Source organism: Panthera uncia, chromosome A2 (genome assembly GCF_023721935.1).
Source record: "Panthera uncia isolate 11264 chromosome A2, Puncia_PCG_1.0, whole genome shotgun sequence".
NCBI classification, from domain to species: Eukaryota; Metazoa; Chordata; class Mammalia; order Carnivora; family Felidae; genus Panthera; species Panthera uncia.
The window spans coordinates 2,604,982-2,632,533 of record NC_064816.1 but is presented as its reverse complement, the minus strand read 5'-3'; the positions used below and the strand labels follow the sequence as shown (position 1 = coordinate 2,632,533).

The 27,552-nt window shown below is 60.4% G+C and overlaps 1 protein-coding gene across 3 annotated transcripts; it reads right to left on the bottom strand.

Annotated features, from left to right (window-relative positions):
* Positions 1 to 28: 28 nt before the first annotated feature.
* Positions 29 to 27,272, bottom strand: TJP3 (tight junction protein 3). 3 transcript variants are annotated; one of them, XM_049639611.1, is made up of 22 exons: positions 20,382 to 20,561; positions 16,435 to 16,460; positions 16,246 to 16,302; positions 16,029 to 16,138; positions 14,716 to 14,818; positions 14,147 to 14,468; positions 13,042 to 13,145; positions 11,437 to 11,596; positions 11,070 to 11,178; positions 9,551 to 9,609; positions 9,244 to 9,310; positions 8,895 to 9,051; positions 8,274 to 8,382; positions 7,958 to 8,195; positions 7,637 to 7,848; positions 5,437 to 5,532; positions 2,767 to 2,837; positions 2,169 to 2,379; positions 1,956 to 2,056; positions 1,539 to 1,802; positions 665 to 711; positions 29 to 257 (listed from the first exon to the last, which is right to left on the bottom strand). In XM_049639611.1, exons 3-22 carry the CDS (start codon positions 16,291 to 16,293, stop codon positions 155 to 157), a joined length of 2,691 nt encoding a protein of 896 aa, XP_049495568.1. In that variant the 5' UTR covers positions 16,294 to 16,302; positions 16,435 to 16,460; positions 20,382 to 20,561; the 3' UTR covers positions 29 to 154. The 3 variants fall into 3 exon arrangements, with proteins under 3 accessions (XP_049495568.1, XP_049495569.1, XP_049495567.1); XM_049639612.1 differs by lacking the exons at positions 16,435 to 16,460; positions 20,382 to 20,561 and adding an exon at positions 27,093 to 27,272; XM_049639610.1 differs by lacking the exon at positions 16,435 to 16,460.
* Positions 27,273 to 27,552: the final 280 nt, after the last annotated feature.

Below are 27,552 nucleotides of genomic sequence, written 5' to 3'. Positions count from 1 at the left end.
CTTCCTGGAAATCTCTAGAAGCCAGTGCTGTGAAAATACTCTATTTATTAAAGATTGGCAGAAAGAGGTAGGGTTCTAGGTTCTGTACGGGAAACTGACTCCCAGCTCTAGGGAGGAAGAGGGGATAGGGGCCAGCTGGCCACCTGGGAGGGGGTCACAGGTCGGTGGCCGGGCCCCAGTCGTAGCCGTCTTCGTCAGAGGACTCCATGTCTCGAGCTCGCGTGAACTTTTTCTTCAAAGCTTCCTGCCCATATGTCCTGGGGATCAGGAAATAGAATAGAGGCTGTGGGCAGGGGACAGGCAGGAGCCACCCTTACCTGAGGCTGACTCTGTGGGGCACGGTGGGTGTGGACAGAGATGAGCGAGACTGTGCATTTAGGGGTCAAGCCTCGTTAACGAACTCCTACACATCCTTCAAAGCCCCAGCCAGTGTCCTGTCCTTCAGGAGACTTTCCCAGTCAGTCCTCGTAGGAAGACAGCATCTGCTTCTTTGGCCCTGACCACATGGGGATCTGAGTGACCCTGTCTGCTTTCAACCCGCCCACTGGGCTGGGAGCACCATGAAGGCATAGCCTGGTTCTCGGTCTTGTCACCCCCAGAGCCTGAGTCCCAGGAAGAGGGCCGAGGGGCCCCAATCTGGACTACAGGGGGGGGGGGCTCTTACCGCATGCTGTCCTGTCGCCACTGACCATGGGGGGAATGGCCATCCACCTTGGAGGGGGAGAAAGGAGGTCAGCACTTCCCCCAGAGTAAGACAAAGTAGGGTGTAGAGGACCCCCATCCCAGCTTCCCACCTTGGCCCCGGTGGTGCTACCCACGCTTTCTCCTTGCCCCACACAGGTCTGCAACTCCTCCAATTTTTAGTGAGAAAATGGGGTGGGACAGAGAAAGGCCTTGGCTGCGATCCCCTACCCTGTCAGCAAAGGGGGAAGTGGGTTCCCAGCTGTAGAATTCTTCAGAGGGCTGTTGTTAGGAACTCATAAATAAATCCGTGTATGGAAAGTGCTCAGGATAGTGCCTGCCCCATAAGCAAGCTGCCGTGGACAGTTGAGCAGGTTGGATACTGCACAACTCCAGGGACGCACCATTCCAAGTAGAGACCTCACAGATTTGTACATTTTTATATTTAACAAGAGACAGTCTGGAGGAAGGGTTGCCTTTGTCGAATTTATAAAGGGCACTGCAGAGGCTGAGGCAGCCTCAGTAAGAACAAATGCTATATAAATACTTGTTGTGGTTAAACACCCAACTAGTGTGGGCCGGGACTTGGACGAAGTGCATTGAGTTTAAACAGCCACCTTGTGACGTCAAGATTCATCCATTTCATTATGTCCCAGATAAGGAAATACAGAGGTTACAATGTTTGTTTTAAGTTGTTCAGTGGCTCAAATACCCTAGGTCCGGGGCTGAGACACTGATCTGATCAGAGAAGCTTCTGTTCGTTAACATCCTGGTGGCAAACAGGCTCCCCTGTGTGTCCCAGCCCCACCCAAGACCCCTGCCAGGCCGCCCCCGCCCCCCGCCCGTGCCCTGCTTACCTGGGCCCCTGGGGGACCCGGGGCTCTCCCATGATCCCCCGGGCTCTGAGGCTCATCCGCCAGCACGGGTTCCGAGGACCGGGCCAGAGCTGGCGCCGGCGGACCCTCGTCCACGTCCGTGTGGGGCCCGCCCTCGCCATCCGTGTAGCCCTCCCCGTCTGTCTCGTAGTCGCTGTTGACCCGGCTGTCACAGCTCAGATCCGCAGAGCTGTCGGCCAGGCCTCGGTGAGGCAGGTCCAGGTTGCCCTCCGACGAGGTGTCCGGCTGCGGGGTGGGCGTGGCCGGGCTGAGCCAAGACCCCTCCCCCTCCTCCCAATCCCACCCCCGGCCTCCAACCGCACTGCCAAAGCAGGTCCAGCCCGTCACCTCAGGTCCGACGTTGGCCGTGGACGTTGCCCCACCCCCCGCCCCAGGTACCTGGTCCTCGGCCGTCCAGATGGGCCGGGTCTGCTGCTCGCGGATGACGGCCTTGAGCTCCCGGTACCAGGCGTCACTCGTGCCATGCAGGGGGATGGTGGCTGCGGGGAGGGGGCTTCAGCGTGGCCGCAAGTGCGCGGCCGGGACCCACCGCCCACGCGGGCTCCCCCCCCCCCCCCCCCCCCCCCCCCCCCCCCCCCGCCGTCCGCCTACCGGTGAACAGGTGTTCGCTGTGCTTGCGTAGCTTCTGGGCTTGCGCGTAGAGGCGGCGGGTGCTGCGGCGGGAGACGGGCGCCAGCCACTGGCGCAGGGCCTTGAGGGCCACGCGGCTCTCGGGGGCGCAGAAGACCACGATGGGGTAATATTGCACGTAGTTGAGGCGTTCCACCGCCGACGGCGTCACGTCCAGGAGCGCGTGCTTGTTCTGCGCCCAGCCCGCGGCGGAGGCGGAGGCGGAGGCGGAGGCGGAGGCGGAGGCGGAGGCGGGGGGCGGGGCAGACGGCAGGGAGAGAAACACCCAGAGAAGCAGCGGACAGGTCAGGAGGCAGGTGAAAGGTCAGAAGATCAGAGGTGGAGATGGAGGGTTGGGGTCTAGGTGGACCCTGACCTCAGGGCGCAGGCGAGCGCAGTGGGCAGGGGCTGTGACGGCCCAGCGCTCGCCACTGTGTGTCTCTGTCCCTCTCAAGCCCCGGCATCGCAGCACCTCCGAGAGGGGCGCCGAGGGGGGTCTGTGCCGTGCAGCCTGGCCGGGGCGGGAACAGGTTGGAGGCCTGGGCCTTTGAAAGGGGGCACAGAGCGGGGCCCTGCTTACGTTCTCGGCGATCACGCGCACGGTATCCAGCTTGATGATCTTGGAGGGGCTGTCGGTCCTCGACACGCTGTCTGTGGAGGGAGAGGTGACCGGCGGCTGCGGAAGGGCGTTCCCCTGGCCGCTCAAATTCTCGGGCCTACCTGCCCCTCCCCTGCTCAAGAACCCACCATGGCTGCCCATCACCCCGAGGGCAAGTCTAACGACAGCCACGAGCCTGACTCGCTGCACTCAGTCTCCCTCCTGACCGTGGCCTACACTGCCGTGGACCATGTGGCAGATGGGAAACAGCCTCAAGGACATGAGGTCACCGGCTCGGGGTCACGGAGCCGACAAGGGGCAGGGCAAGGAGCCGGATGTGGTGTTTGTGTTGCAGACACTAGCTGCGCCCCGCTTGGCCCCAACTTGGCTCGGGCTGCGTCTGCTGCTCTCCCCTCCCGCATGCGTTCTGTAGGACTCCAGATAGAGCCCTGCCTCCTCCAGGAAGCCCTCCAGGACAGCCAGGGGCTGATGGAGGTGACACGCCCTGCCCTGGGGGGGGCCCAAAAGGAAAAGGGGGGGGGAGTGGGGCAGAACCCTACCTAATTTATTTTATTCTTATGTGCAGAATAGGGACACCTGCGGGGGCTCCGTCCGTTAAGGGTCTGACTTCAGCTCGGGTCATGATCTCACACTTTGCGGGTTTGAGCCCTGCCTCGGGCTCTGTGCTGACAGCTCGGAGCCTGGAGCCTGCTCCGGATCCTGTGTCTCCCCCTCTCTGCCCCTCCCCTGCTCGCACCCTGTCTCTCTCTCTCCCTCTCTCTCTCCCTCTCCAAAATAAACATTAAAAAAATTTAAAAAGTAAAATAAAATGTACAGAACATAAAACTCACCATCTCTAAGCTCACAGCTCAGCGGCCTCAGGCACACTCACAATGTCGTGCAGCCGCCCCCGCCATATGTCTCCAGCACTTTCCATGTCCCCGAACTGAGACTCTGTCCCCATGAAACACTGGCTCCCCACCTCCCGCCCCACCCCTGGCTCCCACCATCTACTCTCTGTCTCTGTGGGCGGGACTCCTCCGGGGGGGGGGGGTCACGCGGGACGTGTCCTTCTGTGCCCGGCTGCTGTCACTGCTCAGTGTCCTCCGGGTCCGCCCACGTGGTGGCAGGAGGCAGGACGTCCTTCCTTTTTACGGCTGGATCATACTCCAGTGTGTGGACGGACACTGTGTCTATCCTTCACTGTGGCTAATACTGCTGGGAACGTGGGGGTGCCAGTGCCCGTTTGAGACCCGGCCCTTACTTCTCTTCGGTATAGACCAGACGTGGACTCGCTCGCTGGGTCAGATGATGACTCTGTGTAACCGAGGAGCTGCTCGTAGTTTTCCACAGTGGCCGCCTGGTCTCACGCTCCCCCAGCCGAGCACGAGGGCTCCGAATTTCCACATCCTCACGGACACTTGCTATGCTCTGTTTTGCTGTTTTACACTCTGGCCCCGTCCCGGGGCCTCGCTTGGCCTCGCACTGTGGTTCCGATCGGCACCTCCCCGGCGACTAGTGATGTTAGGACGACCTTGCCCTCCAAACCACACGCCGGAGCCTCGTCTTTCCGCCAAGTTCCCTCCCCACAGACCCTGCCTCCCCTTTTGCTGTGGGAAGAGCCCCCTGAAGGCTGCTGAGCCCTCCGGGGCGGCGAGAAAGGGCCTCACCTCCTGAAATGCTCGCACCTTGCACGGGCACGAAGACCATTCCCACACTCATTCTTCCTGCCAAGCACAACCCCATTTGAGAGACGGGGAAGTGAGGTCTCAGGGCAAGCCACCAGCTCAGGGTCACCCAGCCAGGAGCAGCAGGAATTGCCCGGAGGTGACATCTGCCCACAGAACGGCCTCGCTCCAAAGCCCCGGCCAGGGGACACTTTGGCAAGGAGACGGTGTGTGTCTGCAAGAAAAGCCCCTCCGCCCTCCTTTGGGGGGCTCCTGACCGAGATCGCCACCCCACGGGGCTTTGCTCTGATGCTGTATTCAAGGGCATCCGCTCTGCAAACACTTCTCTCCGCTGGAATGCGGCCACCGTGTGTCAACCCACAGGTGTGGCCGTATCCCAATAAAACTTTATTGATAGGTTATAGGTGGTGCAATGTGAATTTCATATCATTTTCATGTGTCACATCACATTTCTTTTCACTTCTCTTCAACCGTTTGAAATATGTAGATACCGTTCTTAGCTGGCAGGCTGTATAAACACTTAGCTGATGGGCCAGATTTGGCCCTGGAGCTTTAATTTACTGACCCCCGGCCCCCCCCCCCCCCCAGCTTGTTTCAGTAGTTGTTCGTGAATTTTTGGTGTTCTCCGGGGAATAGTTGTCTGTCTTGCTCAACGCTGTGTCTGTAGCTCAGTAAAGGAAGGGGCAGGTGGCACGTTGGGTTCATCGGCAATGGCTGCCGGGCAAACCGTGTTAAGAAGGATTCTGAGGCTCTATCCAGACAAAGAGTGCCATGATTGGCTCAGGACGTCTGGCCCAGGCCTTGGAGGGGGCGCTGGTGACTCATCTGCCTCGTGCCTGCCGTGGCTGTTTTAACTCTTTCCCGAAACAGCAGCAGCAGCAGCAGCCCCCTCATCAAGCTGCCTCGGCCCCCGCGCCGGGGAAGAGGCTGTGAAATGGTTCCCCCAACAAGGCTGCTTCCTCACCTGCGATTTCGAACTGGTCGGGCATCTCCGCAGTCAACTTCTGCATGGCAATGTCTGCCACGGGCCCCAGGATCACCACCGGACGCTTGAAGCTGGCTGAGGGGCAGAGAAACGGCAAGAATCAAGATCCCATTTGCAGCAAAGACCGCTAGACCCAGCCAGGCCCATGGCTGCCCGGCTAAAGACTACATCTCCCAGCGTCCCCTGCAGGCAGGAGGGCCACATGACCACCTCCCGGCCAATGGCGTGCAAGCAGAATTGTGCGCCGTTCTGGGTTGTAGCCTTCCAGGAAAGGTAGGGACCCTGTTCACCTTCTTGCCTCTTCCCCGGCTGGAATGGTCTTGGACCACATCATAAGGCAGAAAAACAAGACGTGAGACCACCCTCCGTTACTTACACCCGGGCTATGACTTAAAAAGAAGCTCTTTTCCGCTTCTGCAGCTCTCACGTGGGTTGGGTTATAGCACTGAAGTCAGTAGACAGCAAACTACAACCCGTGGGGCCACATCCGGCCCCCTGCCTGTTTTATAAATAAAGTTTTATTGGAACACAGTCACGTCCACTCATGTACTGCCTCTGGCTGCCTTCGTGCAGAGTGGAATCGTTTTGAAAGAAACCACACGGCCCCACAAAGACTAAAGTAGTAACTGTGTCTGACCCTTTGCAGGAAGAGTTTGCCAACCACTGGACTGATGGCTATACCATTTTAGCCATGAGGAAACGGGCACAGAATGCACAATGGCAGGAGAAAAGGGAGTAGTCAGCCCCCTCCTGATACCCCTCTTCCCATCCCTCGGAAAGGATTTTTTGAATTTTTTCTTTAAAGTTTATTTTTGAGGGGCACCTGAGTGGCTCAGTGGGTTAAGCGCCCAACTTCAGCTCAGGTCATGATCTCAGGGTTCGTGAGTTCGAGCCCCACGTCAGGCTCTATGCTGACAGCTCAGAGCCTGGAGCCTGCGTCGGATTCTGTGTCTCCTTCTTTCTCTGCCCCTCCCCCGCTCACACCCTGTCTCTCTCTCTCTCAAAAAAAAAAAAAATAAATAAACTTTAAAAAAAAGTCACCCCCTCCAGCCCCCACGACCCCCCTTCTTGTCCCTGGATGAGCCTGTTCTGTACGTTTCACACACGTGGACTCACACCCCGTGTGGGCTCTGGGGTCTGGTTCCCTTTCTGAGCGTCAAACACTCAGGGTCCGTCTGCAGGGCAGCGGGGGTGGGCGCCTCGCTCCTGCTAGTGGGCGGGGCAGCGACCTGCGCGTGCGCGGTGGACGCGTTCATCTGCAGACGCGCGCGTGCGCGGTGGGCACACTGTGTGTGTCCCTTCCTCTGTCGGTGAGCGTGTGGGTTGTTTCCACGTTTGGGCCGTTGTGAGCCGTGCTGCTGTGGGCACGCGTGTTCAGGCTTCGGTCTCACGCCTGCTCACAGTATGCGTGTATTTTAAAGGGTGTCTGTTCAGCGCCAGCTGACACCCTAGAAAGGGCAGCGCCCACTGAACGCCCGGGCGGCCACCGCAGGCCACGTGTGGCCGTGGAGCCCCTAAAACGTGGCTGGTCTGAACCCAGATGTGCCGAGTGCAGAATACACACCAGGGCTTACACACACACACACACACACACACACACACACACGAGGGTGTGAAATATCTCACAGACTACTTATAATTGGGTTATCTGTTAAAATAATACTTTGGGGGGCGCCTGGGTGGCTGAGTCGGTTAAGCGTCCGACTTCAGCTCAGGTCATGATCTCACAGTCTGTGAGTTCAAGCCCCGCGTCGGGCTCTGTGCTGACAGCTCAGAGCCTGGAGACTGCTTTGGATTCTGTGTCTCCCTCTCTCTCTGCTCCTCCCCGGCTCACACACTCTCTCTCTCTCTCTCTCAAAAATAAGACTAAAAAAAAAATAATAATAATAAAAATAAAATGATACTTTGGGTATGGTAACAAGGTAAGTTGTTTAAGTTACGGGTAAGCACTTCTTTTCGAGATTGCCCCTGCGGCTTGCGGATCTCTACTGGAACAGGAAAGGAGCCCTTTCCTGTTCCCTTCGGCACCCTAAAATAACCCAAAATGGGTATTTTGGGTGGGGGGGAGAGGTTAAGGATGGGGGCTTCCGAAGCCTGGACGCGGAGGAAGACTTGGTCCAGGGCTTCCGAAAGCCTTAGGAGCCCCCCCTCCCCTCGGCCCCCCGCCCCTCGGACCCACCTTCTCGAAGCACCACGCGTTCATACGGCGGGTAGTGACCCTGCCTGGTCAGATCGGACAGGTCCTCGCGGCTCCGATGGGTGGTCTTCTTGGCCCCTCGACGGAGACCCCGCAGCCGCCAGAACTCGGCCCGCGCGTTGGAGCCCGAAGACGCGCCCGGCCCGGCGCCCACGGCGCGCTGGGCGGCCTCCAGACTGGCCAGCTGCTCCGCCCTGGGGACGAGGCAGGGGGCTGGGCACGGAGGGCGGCGGAAACCCGGCCCGGGAGCCCGGAGGCCGCGCCCGTCTGCGGCGGGGAAGCCGAGGCCGAGGGGCGACGCACCTGCTCCGGTTGGGGATGATGCCCCGCTCCTGCTCGCGGAGGTCGCGCCCCATGCGCGCCGCCAGCCAGTGGCCCCCGCGGGCGCGGCTCTGCCCGGGGCCGGGGTACAGCGTGTCCAGCACGTGGAAGACGTCTCCGCGGGTGAAGCCCAGGCCCGACGGGGGGCTGGCCTCCAGCTCGAAGTGCGTGCGGATGTAGAAGGAGTCGCCCACGCGGGACTGCACCATTTTCCGGAAGACTGTGGACCGGGGAGGCTCGGTGAGCGCCCAGGCCCCCCGCCCGGTCCCCGCCCGCCCGGCCGCGCGCGCGCACTCACTGTCCTGCTTCCGCTGCGTCACCAGCTCCACGTCCTCGCCCGGCGGCAGCCCCAGCAGGAACTGCACGGCCTCCTCGCGGGTCAGGTTCCGGAAGGGGACGTCATTCACCTGCGGGGAAGGGGGCGTGGCATGGGCCGCGGCCACCCCCCCCCCCCCCAGACAGGCGATGCCAGCTCTGCTGGGCACGGGACCCACTCCCGGGAGGACAGCAGGGACGGGTCGTGACCCAGCCAACGAGGTCATGACACAGGCAGGGAGACGTTAAAATGTTCAGATGTCCAGGGGCGCCTGGGTGGCTCGGTCGGTTAAGCGACCGACTTCGGCTCAGGGCACGATCGCACGGTTTGTGAGTTCGAGCCCCAGGGCGGGCTCTGTGCCATCAGCTCGGAGCCCGGAGCCCGCTTCGGATTCTGTGTCTCCCTCTCTCTCTCTGCCCCTCCCCCACTCAAGCTCTGTCTCTCAAAAATAAATAAATGTAAAAAAAAAAAAAAAATTTTTTTTTTTAAATGTTCACATGTCCCTGGGGGTGCTGCGCGTCCTGGGGGAGGACACACAGGCCAGGACAGACTCCGGGGCCACCCAGCAGGCCGCCACACCCACTGCCGGCTGCCCCAAGTCACCTGCAGAATCTCATCTCCCTCCTGGATGCCCTGCCCGTCGGCCGCGCTGCCCTCCTGCACCCCGGACACGAAGATGCCCACGTCATTGCCGCCGGCCAGGCGCAGGCCGATGGTGGAGCCCTTGGGGAAGCGGACCACCCTCCAGTCGGGGCTGTACCTGGGAGGCAGAGGCGGGGTCAGGCCGGAATGGGTGGAGAGGGGGCGCGCGGGGCCTCCCTGGGAGAGCCCCCACCCCCTCCGGGCCTCAGTTTCCCCACAGCCTCGCATGGCGGCCCCACCAACACGGGGACACAGCCCCCGGATGCGCCAGTGTCCGGCTGGGGGGGCTTTTTTCCCCGGGGGGACGTACCCACGGTCCTCCCTGCTCTGGCCGCTGGGCACCCTGTAGATGTCATAGCTGCTTTGCCTGGGGGAGTCTGAAAGGGAACAGCAGTGTGTTTTCCAAGCACGCTGACTGGTCTAGACGCCACACCTCAGCCTTAGGGTGTCCCTGCCCCACGGCGCAGTCACCCAGCCCTCCGTCCCTCCCAGGGAGCTGCCCCTGACCTCTTAGGCCCCTGCCCCCCTCTCCCGCCCTGCCTGGCACCACCTCACTGGTTGGGATCAGAAAAATCAGAAGGATGCTCAGAGTCACGTCCCTGCCACCGTCCGCTCACCTGTTTCCGAGATGGTTCTGGAATCCACTGAATTGTCCCGCCAAAGCGGGGGGCTCTCCCTGGAGGGGGAACGGATTTGGGGTGAAGTAGGGGCAGATGCCGAGAGTCGACTTGAGCAATTCCCTTTTATTTGCACCCAGATTCAAATTCTGCCCTTCTGGCTGGGAGACGGTGGGGCCGCTGCTCTCTCTCTGAACTCGGGTTCCCTCCTCTGAGCCCCGGGGACGGCTAAGTCAGGGCCACAAGTAGGCATGGCTCAAAATGAGGCAAACCTGTGGCCGATGGTCACGTTTATTATTCTAATTAGTGAAAAGCTATAGAAGGTGATATGGTCTGAGTGTTGTGCTCCCCCCCCCCCCCCCCCCTGCTTCACAGGCGCCGAAGGCCTTAGTGATAATATACCCATGACCTAATCCCCATGGGCTGGGCACTTATGTTTTGTTTTTTTCATTTTTTTAATGTTTTTATTTATTTTTGAGTCAGAGAGAGACAGAGCATGAACGGGGGAGGGGCAGAGAGAGAGGGAGACACAGAATCCGAAGCAGGCTCCAGGCTCCGAGCTGTCCGCACAGAGCCCGACGCGGGGCTCGAACCCACGGACCGTGAGATCATGACCCGAGCCGAAGTCGGACGCCCAACCGACTAGGCCACCCAGGCGCCCCTGGGCACTTCTGTTTTTAGGCATGGAGTCGTGTCCCCTCAAAATTCCTGCACCGAAATCCTAACCCCCAGCATCGCAGAATGTGACGGTACTTGGAAACACGGTCGCGGTGGATGCGATTGGTGGAGAGGAGGACCTACTGGCAGGAGGAGGGGAGGCCCTGATCCCATATGACTGGGGTCCTTATACAGTGGCGACGTTTGGACCCAGAGACAGACAAGGTGACGTGAAGACATCAAGAGGAGGTGGCCACTTACGAGCCCAGGACTTTCTGGAAGCTACCAGAAGGTAGGAGAGACCTCCCGCCCCCTGCCTCCCCGCCTCCCAGCCTCCCCGCCCCGAGCCTCCAGGGGGAGCGCGGCCCTGCCCACACCCTCATCTGGGACTCCGGATCCGCGAGACCATAAATTTCTCCTGTCCTAAGCCACCAAGTCTGGGCACTGTGTTTATAGCCACCGCAGGACACGAATGCAAGGTCACTGCCACTTGTTCCCGTCTGTAAACATCATCATAACGAGCAAGCACCCTCCAGTCCCTGCACACACCCGTGGCTATCTTGCCCCCAAGAGAAAATCCCTAAAGGAGGACTGAAGTCGAAAATGGGTTCGAAATTGGATGGAAGTCGAAACTGGGGGGCGGGGGGGGTCTTGGAAAATTCTGCTCCTTCTGCTTTAAGTTGATCCCTACCAGGCTCTCCCGGTCCCGAGAACCCAGAGCCACGTACTGGGGGCCAGGAGGACTATGTGTGGACGGGGGAAGCCTCTTCCAGGCAGGCCACCGGGACCGCACCCTCCAGTCGGAAACGATAGGCCCACGTTCCATTCCCACTCAGCCCTTCTGGCCGACAGGGGTACGTACTCGGGGGAGTCGGTCCAGCTGGCATCAGAGCTCCGCCGTACATGCTGGGGTGGCGGTGGGACGTGGGACGGTGGCGCCTGGGACGTTTCTGAGCCGAGGTCTGAGATGTCTGCAGCGGAGAGGACGTCCCATCAGGCCTGCAGCCCGCACCGCAGAGGGGGACGTCAAGGCCCCTCTAAGCCAAGGGGCCCAGGCCAGAGTCTGGCTCAGCCAGTAAGCCCTGACTTCCTGTGTGGCCTTGGACAAGTGTCTGTCCCTCTCTGAGCCTCACAGGGCCAGGCTCACGTGCCCCGCCGGGCCCCGCCTGGCCTCCTCGGCCTCCCCTGCCCTCCGCTGAACGCACAGGGCCTGCCCTCTGGCCCCTCACCGTCCAGGAGAGAGCTGTCGCTGTCACTGACGGCCGATGGGATTTTCACCAGGAACTGCCCTCTGTCCCTGAGCACCAGCAGAGTCAGCTTCCCTTCTGACTTCTCGATCAGTCGCCGTGTGTCGCTCAGAGACAGATTCTCGCTGGACACGCCATTGATCTGAAAGGCCCGGGAAGGAAGACAGGAAGGGAGTTAACACTAGATAGGGGATACTAGAAACAGACAGCTTGGTGGGGGCACTAGAAACACACAATTGCTAAAAACAGACGTTCTCAAGAGAAAACGATGGTACGGGATCCCTGCTGTGAGGAGACCATGCCCAGAAGTGGCTCCCACAAAAATTCCAGAATTCGGGCGCCTGGGTGCCTCAGTCCGTTAGGCGTCCAACTCTTGATTTTAGCTCCTGTCATGATCCCAGGGTCATGGGACTGAGCTCCGCCATCAGGCTCTCTGCTGACGGCACGGAGTCTGCTTGGGATTCTCTCTCTCCCTCTCTCTCTCTCTCTGCCCCTCCCCTCTTTGCATGCACACATGCACGAGCGCTCTCTCTCTCCCTCTCTCAAAAAAAAAAAAAAGAATTCCAGAAGCAGCCAATTTTCTGAGGGGCAGGGGGAGCTTTGGGGGAAAATTAAAAGCAGCCTGACTCCCCACCTCCCTAGAAGGGGAATTTCTCAGGAGACGCTAGAAACAAACATTAGGGACAAGTCTAACTAGGGGGGCCCTAGTCAGTCCATAGAGCGTGAGTTCGAGCCCCGCGTCGGGCTCTGGGCTGACAGCTCAGAGCCCGGAGCCTGTTTCGGATTCTGTGTCTCCCTCTCTCTCTGCCCCTCCCCCGTTCATGCTCTGTCTCTCTCTGTCCCAAAAATAAATAAAAAACGTTGAAAAAAAAAAAATTAAAAAAAAAAAGAAAGAAAAAGAAAGGAAAAAAAAGAAACAAAGAAACCTGTCTAACCAGGGAGCAGATATGTACATACCCAAAGATACTAAAAGCAGACAATCTACATGAGATACTAGAAACTGACATTTAGAGGTGGGTTAGGAACATACAATTGGGGGGAGGACTGAATGCCCCTCTCCACGCACTCCAGGAATCCCTTTCTAACATTTTCCGCGGGGAGTGTGTTTGCATTGACTCTGGGGATGGTGAGTTTCTCACCCCCCCCCCCCCCCCCGAGCTACCCGTTTCTAGCGTCTGCCCCAAACCCCTAGAAACAGACAATTCCTCGGGATCGCTACAAACAGAAAACTCTGAGGACCTTCGAGAAGCAATCGCCTGGAAAGGGGTTGGAAATCCTACACCAGGAGTCACTAGAAACAGATTTTCAGGAGAGGAGTCTAGAAAGAAACCAGCTTTCAGGCAGAGCTGGTCCTGTAAACCTGGCGACTGGCCCGTCGCGGGATTCTGAGGATACTAGAAACTGACATTTGGCAGGTGGGGGCGGGGGGCCCTCTCTAACCCTTGGGAAGGAGGCAACTGAGTACAAATGGTTCTGGCTCTGCCGACCTGCCGTGCGGCTGGGTCACCCTGCCAGCCCCCCCCCCCCCCGCCCCCCGCCCGCCACTCGGTGTCCCTGTCCAGCCCCCGACAGGAAGCCTGGGCTCACCTGGAGGATGAGGTCGCCTTCCCGCAGCCCGCGGTTCCTGGCCGCCAGGCCCGACTCAGTGATGTGCTTGATGAAGATCTGACTGCCCAGGGTGACCCCGAACTCTGTGGGGGGGGGGGAGGAGGGACACTGAGGCAGGGCCTGGGGTCTGGGTTGTAGAAGGTCCACGGCAGGGGCGTGGGAAGGCACGGAGCCCAGGTCCCAGCTCCCCGACACCCTCAATGACATCCCGGTGAGAGTTTTCAGGATGTGACTCTTGTTATCCCAGTTACAAGGCTGCGGGGGCGCCCGGGGCGGGGAGGCTCCGGGTTAAGCGCCCGACTTCGGCTCAGGTCACGATCTCGCGGTTTGTGGGTTCGAGCCCCGCGTCGGGCTCTGTGCTGACAGCTCGGAGCCTGGAGCCTGTTTCAGAGTCTGTCTCCCTCTCTCCGCCCCTCCCCCACTCACGCTCTGTCATTCTCCTTCTCTCTCTCAAAAATACACATTAAAAAAAAATTTTTTTTAAATTACAAGGCAGGGGGCCGATGTCCCAGTGCCATTTGTCACATCATGTTTAGAATTCTAAGGCCAGGGTGCTGCTACTGAACTGAGATGGGGTCAGAGGCCACACATTGGCCTTATGGAGGGAATTCTAGTGTCGTGACACTTCTCTGGATGCCACAGTGTGTGAGTTTCCCGGGCCGGAAAGCAACACCAGTTTGCAATCTCATGGTTCTGGGCTCAGAAGTCCCAACACCCAGGCGTGGGCAGGGCCGGTTCCCCCAGGGCCTGGCTCCCCCCTTTTCCCGCTTCCGGAAGCCCCGCATCCTGGGCCCGCGGCCCCTCCTCATCCTCACGGCCAGCAGCTCGGGTCGGGGTCTGCCCATCTCTCTCTGCCCCCCTCTCGTGAGGACCTCGCAAGGCCGCCGGGCCCCCCGGGACACCCAGGGTCACCCCCACCTCAGGGGCCTGGGCCTGCCCCCCTCTGCCGCACGAGGCCACATGTCCCAGGTCCCAGGGACCAGGACGGGGACGCCTCTGGACACACGGGACAGGGGGTCAGCGCGGCCACGGCGCCCCTTGGCGGGAACCGGGAGCCCCACTGCCACCGACCCGCCGACCTCACCTTCGCTGTCCCTCCTCCGCACCAACACGGACTTCACGGGCCTCATCTGCACGTCCTGCCGCGGCAGCCGCTTAAAGCCGGACACCAGGGCCAGCCCGTTGGCCTCAGACCTGCCGCCTGGGCTCCTGCGCCCGTGGCTGCCGGCCCGGCTCCGGCGGCCCGTCCTCTGCCGGCGGGAGCGCTCGCCCCAGGAGCGGCCAGACCCGCTGGATGTGTCCCCGTCGTAGCCCTGGCCGTGGTCAGCCTCCCCATCCGAGACCTGATGTCCCCCAGAGGGGCTGGCCTTGGCAGGCAGCTGGATTTTCCGGGGACGCTTCACGGTCTGTGAGGGGAGAGAGGGGAGGGGCCGGCTCGAGGCTCCGCCCCGACCCCTGTGGAAGGTGGGGGGGGGGCCCTCTCTGGGCCTGAACGTCCAAGCTGTGAAACGGGGACCGGATTCCACCTGCTTGTAGAAGCTTCCACTCATAACACCCGCGGGCTGCAGGTGGGGCTCAAAGTGGGGGCGGCGGGAGGGCAGAGGTGCCCACGGGGGGTGGGGGGGCTGCCCCGCCCACCTGGCCCCCACTCACAATGTTGGCCAACTTGGTGCAGGTTTTGAGTATCTGAATGGCAAAGGTGGAGGTGACGCTCTCCATGGAGACCCCATTCACCATGACGATGTGGTCCCCTGTCCTGAGAGAAGAGGGAGGCTGGGTCTCAGGGACGAGTCCTCACATAAGAGCCCTCTCCTCAGGCCTTCCCTGCAGCCCCTGCCATGTCCCCCAGTGCCCGACTTTGGGGCAGGCACCTCCCAGTCGACAAGGCCTGGTTCTAATTCGCTGGTGTCCCCAGGCTCACAAAGACATTTATCCTTCTGGCATTTATCCCTCAGTTTCCTCATCTGTAAAATGGGGCCAACAACAAATCCAACTATAATAATAGAATGCAACCGGGGCCCCTGGGTGGCTTAGCCAGTTAAGCGTCTGGCTCTTGATCTCGGCTCAGGTCATGATCTCACGGGTCCGTGACTTTGAGGCCCTCGTTGGGCTCAAACTTACTGCACGGAGCCTGCTTTGGATGCTCTGTCTCCCTCTTTCTGGCCATCTCCTGCTTGCGCTCTCTCTTTGCCTCAAAAACAAATAAACGTTATAAAACAAAAAATTGAATGCAACCACAGAATGCAAGCTGTGATTATAAGTGTCTCCGTACCCCTCAATCCTTGTCACGCCCCCGTTTCTGCTTTTCTCCCCCTCTTTCCCTGTGTTTCTTTTTTTTTTAACATTTATTTATTATTGAGAGACACAGAGCATGAGCAGGGGAGGGGCCGAGAGATGGAGAGACACAGAATCTGAAACAGGCTCCAGGCTCTGAGCTGTCAGCCCAGAGCCAGACGCGGGGCTTGAACTCACAAACGGCGAGATCATGACCCGAGCCAAAGTCGGACGCTTAATTGACTGAGCCACCCAGGCGCCCCTTCCCTGTGTTTCATAACGTCTCTCTCTCTCTCTCTCTCTCTGAAGCTGTGTCTCGATTCTGGACTGAACCATATCACCCGTCAGCCACTCAGGTCCCAGAACCGTTTTCCCAACAGAACGCCCAGGAGCCTGCCGCTCCCAAGGGCTCAGAACACAGCGTCTCCTTCCCTGCGGCCACAAAAGGCTTCCAGGACCTTTCATCCCAGGAAGGCCATTATGACCCCGGAGACCTACAGCGAAGGACCAGGAAGTGGCTTGGGGAGGGTGAGTCTCCCAACGCCAACCCTGTGCTGCTGGCAGCTCCGAGCCCTGTGTTGACAGAGCTGAAAGGCACCAGGCACTTTCCCCGCTCCTGGCTTTGGCCCACACACCTCCCTGCTCTCGGCAGGCCCCGCCCCTGCCCGCACCCCTGCTGCCTTGATACTCACTGCAGTTGGCCCTCAGCTGGCCCCCCCGGCACCACATCCGACACGACCACGGATCCACTGGGCCGGTCTCGGCCACCAGAGATTGCAATGCCAAAGCCTCTCCGGGGGTCCTGAGAGGGGAGGAGACCTAGCATGAGTTTTTGCGTCCTCCCGTGGAGCAGCCCGGGGTCAAGGTGGCACCCCTGTAGGCACCCACGCGGGGAGAGGGAGGCCTCACCTTGCAGAGCGTGGCCGTGTGCTGTTCCCAGATGGTCATCTCCTCCATGTCCAACACCTGACAGCAGAGGAACGGGAGGTGGGCTTGAGGCCACCGCAGGCCCACTGGAGCATGCAGGGGTCCCCCGCCCTGGGTGGGGAGCCCGGCTGTGACACTCCCCGGGTCCCAGGCCTGTGGGCAGGTTGCTACCTCTCTGGAGACCTCAGCTTTTGTATCTGCAAGGTGGATTTAGGTCAGGGGTTCTCAGTTAGGGACCACGCTGCCCCCCAGAGTACGTGTGACGCTGGCGGTCATCACAATGCTGCCCAGCCCCCCACAGAGCGGGGAAGCCCCCCCACAGGGAATGATCCAGGCCCAAATGTGCCAAAGCTGAGACCCTCGTTTGAGTGAAGCAAACTGGTGAGAGGAGAGAAAATGCAAGTGCCTGGGGGGATCCATGCCTGGGGGAGGGGGGATCGGGTGGGGGGGGAGGGGGGAATCCATGTTTGGGGGGGGGAATCAAGCCAGGCCTGCCAGGCAGAGGGAGCCCACTCTGCTCCAGCCACCTGGGGCCTCCTCACTGTTCCTCCGACCCCTGGGGCCTTTGCACGTGCTGTTCCTTCTGCCTGAAACTCTTTTCCCCCAGATCTCCACCTGACTCCTTCCCTCACCTCCTTCTCCTCTCAGCTCCTATGCTACCTTGCGGGGGTGGTTGCACCCAGTGCGGAACAGTAAGCTCTTCCGGCTCCACGGCAGACCGCCCTATCCACCCTTCCCCAATACGTGTTCCTAATTCGGAGAACTTGTGACCCCTTGACGTTCTCTTGGCTTTTTTGGTCTGTCCGTCTCCCCTCTCTAGAACACCCGATCTGGAGGGCTGAGATTTTTGTTTGTCTCGTTCACAGTGGAGTCCCGGTTCATAGCAGGGATTCAGGAGCAATTTACTGGAGGAAGAAAGGAGGGAAAGAGGGGAGAGGAAGGAAGGAAGGAAGGAAGGAAGGAAGGAAGGAAGGGGGTGCTTTCCTTGTGCGGGGGGTACTTTACAGGTACTATCTCATTTAATCCACTCACTGAAGGGAGATCCCATCATCCCCATGTCACAGATGAGGCAACTGGGGCACAGAGAGGCGAAGTCACTTGCCAGGACAACAGCCCCGATAGAGGCTGTGGCTGGGAACGTGGATTAGGTTATTTGCACGCCCGTGATACAGATGGGGACTTGGCTTCTGGGAGTACAAGGCCACCCTCCAGGACACCCGGCCAGAGAAGGCGGGGCGTGAAGCCCGCCCTCCCCCGCCCCCTCCCTGTCCCTTTCCTCTCCGGGCCTGCCCCCCCCCCCCCCCCGCCGCCTGGTAGACCCGCCCCCCCTCCCCCCGGGGGCACAGCAGGTGGTGATTCCTCCTCCTAAGAACCCCTCGCTGGCTGCCCCAGTGCCTTTTCTTAACGGATCCCGGGAGAGCGGCATTCCTGGCTCCCAGGGGGTGGGGGGAGGGGGCGAGAGACAAACACCGCCGAGGGCGGGGCCTCCCGGGCACTCCCGGCCCCGCGGTTACCCGGGAGCTGAGGGCAGCGCTCCCAACCCCGACTCAAACCCCTCTGCCGGCTGCCTCAGTTTCGCCGCCTGCCAAATGGGCTACCCCCACCCCCGGCGCCCTGGCCTTCAGGGCCGAGGCGGCGGCGGCGCGGGGCAAGGAGCCAGGCGGGAAAAGCAGAAAGAGCCTCGACTTTCCTCCTTGGCACGTTAGTAAGAGACACCGCGCTCCGCTGGCTGCCGACGAGACGCTCATCGTTTAACCCTGAGCGACCTTAATGTGTCACCGCTATTATTCCCACCTTAAGGGAGAGCAAAGGAAGGCCCAGAGAGGCGCAGCAACTTGCCTGAGGTCACCCGGTGAACAGGTGGACACAGGCGGCCGGTCTCGCACCCTTGCCCCTAACCACAGCACCCCTCCGCCCTGTCCCTTGTTTTCTTCTTCCGGACTTATGTTTCAGAGCAGAATCTTTGTACTCGCTTTGAGTTTACACTTTGTATCATTAAATGCCCTCCGGAACTTCGATTTCCCAGCCTTATTTTAAGACACAGCCCCAGGGAACCAGGGCCCCTGGGGGAACAGGTGCAGGTGGCCCCGGCTTGCCCTGCCACCCGCCCCCCTCCCGCCCCGTGCAGGTTCACCTCCTTAGATATTAGAGACTTTGTCTAAAACCCACGGGGCCAAGCCTAACCCGCCCCCCAGTGGCCCTCAGCTCCGTTCTCCTGCACGTCTTCGCCCTGGCAGTCCCCTGGGCCCAGAGACACCCCCCAAGAACCCGCAGGCAGCTAGCCCTCGCCACTTGGGTCTCCTGCCTCCTCAGGCAGCCTTCCTGGGCGAGCCAAACTTCCAGGGCTCCCTGTCATGCTTCCCCGTTTTCTTTCTTAGGCTTGGATCACGGCACCCCAAACCATCTTAAATTACCCTGTTTAGGGGCACCTGGGCGGCTCGGTGAAGCGTCTGACCTCCGCTCAGGTCATGATCTCACAGTCTGTGAGTTCGAGCCCCGCGTCGGGCTCTGTGCTGCCAGCGCAAAGCCCACCTGGGGACCCCGGTTCCCCTCCCTCTTTGCCCCTCCCCCACTCGCTCTCCCTCTCTCTCAAAAATAAACATTTCTTAAAAAAGTTAGCCAGTTTAATCATCAGCTTGCAAGTTCCTGATCTTTCCTCTTGGGCCGTAAAGGCGGGCTGGGGCCGTCTCTCGGGCACCCTGGTGATGGCCCTTGGCATCTCCTGGGCCCTGGTGAACCCCTACTCATCCTTCAGAGCCCCCGGGACGCTGTTTCTTCCTCCAAGAAGTGAGTCCTCAGCGGCCCCATTCACACGCCTTACATCCCTAATCATTGGAATCGGGGGTGTCCCAGTCCATTGCCTCCCATACACCCCTCTAGTCTGGGGCCTGCGGCTGGGCAAGGTTGGGGACCCTGGGACCCCAGTATAGTCCCCACAGAACCAGAAGATAGACGGAGTTCGAGGAATGGGGGTGAATGGTGAGATAAAAGGCCTATTCAGCCAGGAACTCAACCGGGTGTGTCCAGAATTCCTAGACCCCTCGGTCAGCCCTTCACCCACCCAGGTGAGCCCTGAGGGGGCGGGGCCTGGGCCTTTATCCCCACCCCCTCCCCCAGGGAGGAGGAGAGGAGGAGTCACCCAAACGGGCGGGTCAGGTGGTACCCTGTCACACAACCCCGGGCACTTGGCTCCCCGCCCCCTCCCCATCTCCGCCTCCGGGAACCGGGGCGCGGGGAGAGGGGGTAGGGGGGCCACAAATATGGGAGGTGGGGAGGGGATTCTGGAAGCCTCCCCCCCCCCCACCCGCAGCCAGGACGGAAGTTGGCGGGAACCAGAACTGCCCGGAAGTGTGGTCTGGGGCGAGCCACGTTCCCCTAAGGCCTCACTTTACCCCTCCAGGCGCGATCTGCCGCCCGGTGCGGCGGTTATGAAAGGGGTCAGCCCGAGCTCGGTCCCCGGAGGGTGAGGTTTCCCCCCAAATAGAGACAAGGGGATCCCCTCCCCCCAGCAGGTTTGCTCGTGGGTAAAAGGGGCTCAAGACCCCTGCCTCTGCCCGGTAATGCAAGTTAACGGCTCTGTATACAGTAGGCGCCCAATGAATGTTGGTTCCGGCCTCGCCGCATTCACCGAAGCCACCCCAGCCCACAAATGAAGTCATTGCTGCCGTCCCACTGTTGCTCAAGACTAACTCGGCCCGAACACCCCGCGTAAACATCTTTACAGGGCACCCAAGACGTGCCAGGCGCTAAAAACACGGTTTCCTCTTTGAATCCTCCCTGCACCTCCTTCCCGAGGAAGATGGCCCATTTGAGGGGCGAGGTATGGAGAGGCCTTGATTCACCGGCCCGAAGTTACACAGAAAAGTCAGGATTTGACCCCAGAGAGGCAGACCTTGGAGCACGGAAAGACCCCCCCCCCCCCCGACAGCTTTTGGAGACCAGAGGGCGAACGCCCCTCTCTGAGCAGCCTCGGCCTAGCCACCACCTTCCTCTGGGCCTCAGTGTCCCCACCTGTAACCTGGGGTGGTCTGGGGTCCAGGCCCCAGGTCGCAGACTGGATCCAGGTCGCGGACCCCAGCTAGATCCCCTCCCCCTCCCGTCCTCTGCGCGCTACTCGCCTGGAATCTCACCGCCATGGTCCACCCCTGGCCTCTCCAGCGCCCCTGTCCCGGGGCGGGGGAGGGGGGAGCCTGGAAACGGTCAATCGGTCCCCACCTCGGGGTGAGGGAGGAGGCTAAGGACGGCTGCGGCGGAGAGAGCGCCCGGCCCTCGCCTCCTCCAGCCGCTCTGGGTCGCACCTGCCCCTCGTCCCCCGCCCCGTCCCCTGCCGGCCCCGCCCCCGCCCCGCCACGCCTTCGGGACCGCGCCGGGGCCGCCTCCGCCCCCGCAACACGGGCTCCGGGCTCCGGGGTAGGAATGCCAGACCGGGTTTTCCACCCAGCCGGGCACGAGCCCGCCGTCGGGGCAGGACGCCGGCCGGGCGGGGCTGCAATGAAGACCCGGCAGGAAGTCCGGCCGCGCTCGGAACCGGCGCCTGGGACGGGGCAATCGGCGCCCCCGGCACGTTTCGAGGTTCCGCTGGGACATCGGTTGCACCAAAAGCAGGTTGAGTGCCAGAGACCTCCAGGGCGCAGGGCTAGCCTTCCTCAGGGCACCCCATCTCCAGGAAGTCCCCCCCCCCCGCCACATTTCATAGAGGGGAAACTGAGGCCCAGAGGGGTCAGAGACTTGGGCTTTCTGAACGTCCACGGCTGCCGCCCCAGGGCCTGGCCCCAAAGCCAGCAGAGAGAGCTCTGTCTTCACACCCCACCCGGGGCGGGGCTCCCCGCGGAGGAGGGCGGGCTCTGGGGAGCAAAGGCCGGGTCCGGAAGGTGAGATCTTGGGGTGACAGGACCAGGGCAGACACCCACACGTTCCTTGCTGCTTTAAATATATATTTAAACATTTTATTTATAGGAGCGCCTGGGTGGCCCAGTCGGTTGAGCGTCCCTCCTTGGCTCGGGTCGCGATCTCACGGTTTGTGAGTTCAAGACCTGTTTTGGACTCTACACCTGCCGTGCAAAGCCTGCTTGGGATTCTCTCTCTCTCCTCCCCCCTCTCTCTCTGCCCCTCCCCTGCTTGTGCTCTCTCTCTCTCAAAAACAAATAAATATTTTTTAAAACTAAAAAAATAAATATCTTTTTAAAAAGTTATTTAATGTTTTTTTTTTTTTTAATTTTTTTTTAACATTTATTTATTTTTGAGACACAGAGAGAGAGAGCATGAATAGGGGAGGGTCAGAGAAAGAGGGAGACATAGAATCTGAAACAGGCTCCAGGCTCTGAGCTGTCAGCACAGAGCCCGACGTGGGGCTCGAACCCATGGACCGTGAGATCATGACCTGAGCCAAAGTCGGACGCTTAACCAACTGAGCCACCCAGGCGCCCCAAATGTTATTTATTTTTGAGAGAGACAGAGACAGAGCATGAGTGGGGGAGGGGCAGAGAGAGAGGGAGACACAGAATCGGAAGCAGGCTCCAGGCTCCGGGCTGTCGGCACAGAGCCCGACGTGGGGCTCAAACTCACAACCCACTAGATCATGACCTAGGCCGAAGTCGGACGCTTAACTGACTGAGCCACCCAGGTGCCCCCCCAAATAAATATCTTATTTACGTATTATATTTATGATATAAATGTTATATTATTATAAATATGTACCCTGAGTCCCCTCTGTTCCCGTGCCCCACTCACGCCAAGGTCGAAAGGGCAAATCCGGGCACGGACACCCTCCCCAGCCTCATCCAGTCAGCTCCGGCAGAGAGGAATCCCAGGCTATGGGAAGGGCACAGGAAGGCAAAGAGGAAACTGGGGGATCAGGAGATGCTTTCTGGAAGAGGGAGCATTGCCGCTGGGGTTTTGAAGGGTGAGTAAGAGTTTGCCAAATGAACAAGGCAGAAGATACAACCAAAATCTCTGAGGCCCCCAAAGCTGACTTCTTGTTCTGCCCCCAAAACACTAATCTGGAGAGCCCAGGCCAGAAGTGGGCCCTCGAGCATCTCCTAAGGTCCCTAAGGCAGTAACCTTTTGCAGAAAGCCTCTCTGAGCACCGGCTGGAAACCTCAGGGCTGGAGGACAAAGCACATTCTCCCGGTGCGACGTTTGGCCACCAGGAGGCAGCGCCCCAAACGATTGTAGGTAGGACAAGATCAAACCCTTTTTTTGTTTTAATCGCTGTGTGTTTGTGTTCATGAATCATAGGAGAAACCTAACCGAGCTCCCCGCTGACACGCGCACCAGGGTGCCCTCAATGGCTCCCTAGTGCCCACCCGATGCCCTTTTGCTCAAAGGCAGGGTTTTATTATTTTTTTTTAAGTACGCGCCACGCCCAAGGTGGGGCCTGAACCCACGACCCCGAGATCAAGTGTCAAACGCTCCACCAACCGGGCGGGGCAAACGCAGGGCTGGGAAAAAGGGCGTGGCCAGCGCGGTGCAGTTTCGCAGGCCAGAGGAGCCGGCCTTAAGCCCACTAGTCCAGCCGCTCCTGACCGCCAGGTCCCTTTGAGGAAATAAAAATCTGCTTGTCATCAATCCATTTCATTCACACGTCCATTGTTTTTTTCATCCGGTCGTTAAGGCGCCGCGAAACTGTTCGGGGCCAAGCAGGCGAGCGGGAGCCCGCAAGAACCGACTTCCCATCTGAAATTTCAATGCCAGATTCAACCAGGAGGGGGCAGTGTGGGCACAGCGCGAAGGAGGGAGGGAAGGGAAGGGAGGGCGCTGTGGACGGTGGGGTCGCCGAAGTCCTTCTGGGACGACCCTGCTCCGCCTTTCTGAGGGCCTAGCGGGAAACTGAGGCAGAGAGACGGCCTGGGCTGGGCTGAGGCCCCTCAGGGTGGGAGCCTGGGGGGGGGGGGGGTCACACAGGGGGCTTGGGCCCTCCCTGGTGGAGGCTGCTTTGCTGGGCTGTAAGAGGCTGAGGCCGTATCTGTGGTCGAACAGGTGTCGCTCCAACCCAAGGATGCCCCGGAGCAGCTCTGCGGCCCGGCTGGCTCTGGTTCGTTCATCTGCATTTACGGAGCCCCCGCTGTGTACACGCAGGACTGACGGGACAGACCCGGGAGAGCAAGACAATGACCGAGTCGTCACCCAACGTGAGTAAAAAGTACAACCCAGACTTCTGAGAGCGTCAGCAGGGAGACACGACAGGGGCTGGGGGCTCAGGGAGGGCTTCCCGGAGGAAGGGCACTCAAACTAAGGACTACGTTTAGGAGGCGTGATGGAGGTGAGAGGCCAGAGGTGAGAGGCGTCCGAGCAGAGGAACAATTAGACCTAAAGGAGATGAGGGAGGAGCCATGGGGAGATCTAGGTGAGGGCACAGCCTGTGCAAAGGCCCTGCGGCAGGACCTGGGCATGTTGGAGGAGCCGGGAGGCCCGTGTGGCTGGAGCGGAGTGAGCGAGGGGGAGAGAGGGAGGAGGGGAAGGCGGGGGGGGGGGGCCGGGGCACGTCCTGCAGGGCCTTGGGGGCCTCAGTGAGGACTCGGGCTTATCCGGCTCCGTGCTGAGAACAGAGCCTGCTTGGGATTCCCTCTCCCTCTCTCTCGGCCCTTCCCCTGCTCGTTCTCTCTCTCTCTCTCTCACTCTCACACACACGCACAACATAAATAACCTTAAAAAAAGAGAAAACACTACAAAAAAAGAAAAAGGAAAAAGAATGCCGAAATGAATTCAGAAATGGACGGTAAGCTGATCGACAGCCACGGGTCCACAGGGCAGTAAAGTCTCCACTGGGCAAAACTCACTTGCATTTCTGGGGATCAGAATCATTCGCAATGCTGCCAGTTTCCCATAATTTACGGGGCTGTAAAGTGGTTCAAAGGCAAAAGGAAGCGCGGACAGTGTTCGCGCACACGCCAAAGCCCGGCACGGATCGGACGTCCATTAAGTCCGCAAGCCCCGAGGAGCTACCAAATGTTCTCGAGCCACAGTTCCCGCTTATTGGCTGCACGCCTCCCCGTGGGGCTCTGTCTGGAAGGCGCCTACTCCCTGCCGGCCTCTGCGAGCTCTACCGCTGTAGCATCATCCCAAGCACCTAGAACAGCGCCCGGTATGCAGTCAGCGCCTACTAGGTGAACAAACCGCTCCCGGGGAGTCACCTGAGATTCTGAAGGCAGAGAGAGCAGTGCTGTGTACTCCAGAAGGAACATTCCGGGTGTGGCAGGCGCAGCCACTGGGCACATGAGGGTTGGCCACGTGGGGGTCGTGGGGGGCCTTGAAGGAGCGGTGGCCGAGGACAGCTGGCCTGGGGTACAGGTGCAGAGGCCGGGCTGACCACGGACGCTGTGAGAAAGGTGTCAGGGGTCTGGGTCCTACCCCCAGCTGGGCTCTGCTCTTCCCCGGCTTCCTTCCAGAGCTCCGGCTTCCTCCCATCTGGGGGTGGGGGTGGGGGTGGGGGTGGGGATCCCTTCCGTGAGGCCCCTCCAGCTCCCTTCCATCCACTGCAAGCTTCTGGAAGAGTCTACGTGCCCCTCCTCACCTTCCTTCCCCTGCCCCACCACGGTGCTCTCAGGAAGGTGCCCCAGGACCCCCGTGTTGCCAAGCCCTGGGACATTCCTTGTGGCTACGACTTTGCTGCCATGTCAGCTGTACATGATTCCAGAATGAAATGTTTTGCTTGTTCGGTTTAAAGCCACATTCTAGCAGGGCCTCCAGCTGTGGCCTCCCTGGTCCCCCCTGGTTCTGCCCTCGAGCCCACAGTCTGTCCTCCCCGCAGCGGCCGCCGGGGGGCGCCTTCGAGCCCCGAGTCAGGTCCTGCCCTCCTCTGCCTACAGCCCTCCAGGGCTCCCACCTCCCTGGGGTAAAAGCCTAAACCCTCCCCTAATCCCCAGCACCCCGCACAGCCTGCCCTGTTCCCGTCCCTCCCCTCCCCTCCTCTCTCTCTCTCTCTCCCCCTCTCCCACTCTGCTCTAGCCACAAGGGCCTCCTGGTTGTTCCTCCAACTCCAGGCCTGGTCCTGCCCCAGGACCTTTGCACGGGCTGTGCCCTCGGTCTGGAATGCTCATTCGCCAAACTCACTTCCTTCAAGACAGCTCAAACGTCACCTTCTCAAGAAGGCTGCCTCTAATCTTTCTACGCAAGGTTGTAAAATACCCCTCTGCCCGTTTTATTCCTGACCCTGGGGCTCTTTTGCATTCTTTCCCTCTGTGAGACTGACCACTCTTCAACCCCGGATACGATTTACTTCCTTATTATATCTCTTGTTTCTTGTTTGTCTTCTGCTACCAAAACACAAGCCCACAAGACAAGGGATTATTGTTGGTCTGGTCCCCTGCTGAATCCCCAAGGCCCGGGAGGGCACCCAGCATACAGTAGGTGCCTGATAAATGCAGGTGCACTCCCTGGGCAGCCCCTCCTCCCAGGGCCATCTCCCACGAACCTCAGCCCGTTCCAAAGGGTGTCAGGCTCCTCCCTGAGCACATACTGCTCCTCTGGCTGAAGGCCAAACAGAAACCCGAATTTGCCTCCGCGGACTTTCCCCACAACCCAGGGCCACACGGAAGCACTGAGCCAAGGAGGCAGGACGTTTACAAGATGCTTAGCCTGGAGTGTTGGTTGGGGGGGGGGGGCAGGGGCAGCCCCCAGTCGTCCCTCCTCTCCTTCCTGCCCTACTTTCCTGTGCAGCCCCGGGCAAGTGGCTACCCCTCTCTGAGCCCGACTTCAACTCCTGTCTCACGCGAAGGTGGATGGGACATTGCGACTGGCCTGGAATTCTGAGTTCTGACTTGGGGTGGGACGGTTTACCCCAACCCCCGATGACTGAGAATCTATTACCCACATTATCATTTGCTGCACTCAGCAGCCCTGGGTCGTGCTGACTCGACCTGCACCCATTCTACGGAGTGGAAGACTGAGGTTTAGATAAGCGAAGGGGCTGGAGGCTGGGTCTATCTGAGCCCACAGGTTTTCTCCCCAAACCCCAGGCGGGTGGGATCTGACAGCCCAGATATATCTCCTTCCAACCCCACAGACCCCAGACTTGAAATCTCTCTACTCGGCACGAGTGTCCCCAAATTCCAGACCAGCTATACGCCCCGAGACTCATAGGCCTGTGCCTCCCTGGCCCCAGGGGGCCCTCTCTGTCCCAGACAAAGAGACTTGAGGTGCAATCGGACACTTGGCTGGCCAGGAAGCCCTCTTTGTGCTGCCCTTTGGGGAGCAAACGACCCAGAAAAAACTGTTGCCGCCCGACCCTGTCCTCTGCAGGTTCCGGGCTTCCTTGGCCCTGGGGGCCAACTGGCTCCTCGCCCACGGGAGGCTCTGGCCGCCGCCCCTGCCCCTTCCTACATCTCTCCGCTGGCAAGTTTTGCCCAGGGAAGGAATCCAGACAGGGGCCCGGGGCCCCCATCGCCGTGGTAAGGCCACCGTGGGACACCTTCCCAGGCTCCGGCAGGTCCTGGCGCGGGGGGGAAGGGGGCGCCACTGTCTGGAAACTTGGGAGTCTCTTCAGAAGCTCCAGGAGGCCCACACACCGACTGGGAGCCGGGCTGCCTTGCCGGCCCCCTCCCTGCCCGGGCCTCCCTTCCTCACTTTGGGGGATCAGAGACCAGCCTGGGCCTCCTCTGCCTCCCTGGCACCACCTGGGCCAACAATGACCCTTTTAAGTCGCTGGCTCTGGCGTCCGGGCAGGTTGCCAGGGACAGTAACCGCCAGCCAGATAATCCCTTAGAAACTATGTCAAACGCCCACACATGAGTGTCAGTTTCCTGCTTTCTGGGCGTCAGGGGGAGGTGATGGAGGTCCCAGGACCCTGTGGTCAGGGAGTCAGTCCGCGCGGAGCAGGGTGGGGGACTTACCCGTCCAGGAGGCCCGGTGGCCTTGGGGCAGGTGGCAGGGGCCGGGGCCTGGGTGCCCGCCTGGCATGGAGGTAGGGAGGGGACCTGAGGGCTGAGCTCTGTCCTCCCCACCTGTTTCCCCAGCTCTGTCCTCCCGCGTGGAGGCAGCACGTCTGTCCCGCGCCAGGTGGAACCAGCAGGACGAGGTGCACAACGGGAGTGAGAGCCCGGCCGCTGGTTGGGTATGTGCCTCTGTCGCAAGGTGCCCTCACGTGGGAGCAGCTGGCCTTAACCCCTGCTCACCCAGAGGCCCGGGGACGCCGGGCTCCCGCCCTGCTCACACCGCTGAACCTTGAGCCCCTGGCGTCAGCGCGGGGACTGGGACAGGCGGGCAGGTCCTCGGGGGAAACCCCCGCCCCCCTTCTCACTACAGTCCTTGAACCCGAGACCGCCAAGCCCTTACACTTGCCGAGAGACGGTC

What these genes read in the sequence shown, in the direction of transcription:
- TJP3 (XM_049639610.1), bottom strand. An exon ending in AAGGCGACCTCATCCTCCAG is followed by an intron (nt 11,597 to 13,041) that starts GTGAGCCCAGGC and finishes CGGGCCTTTCAG; the next exon opens with ATCAATGGCGTGTCCAGCGA. An exon ending in ATCATCCCCAACCGGAGCAG is followed by an intron (nt 7,849 to 7,957) that starts GTGCGTCGCCCC and finishes CCTCGTCCCCAG; the next exon opens with GGCGGAGCAGCTGGCCAGTC.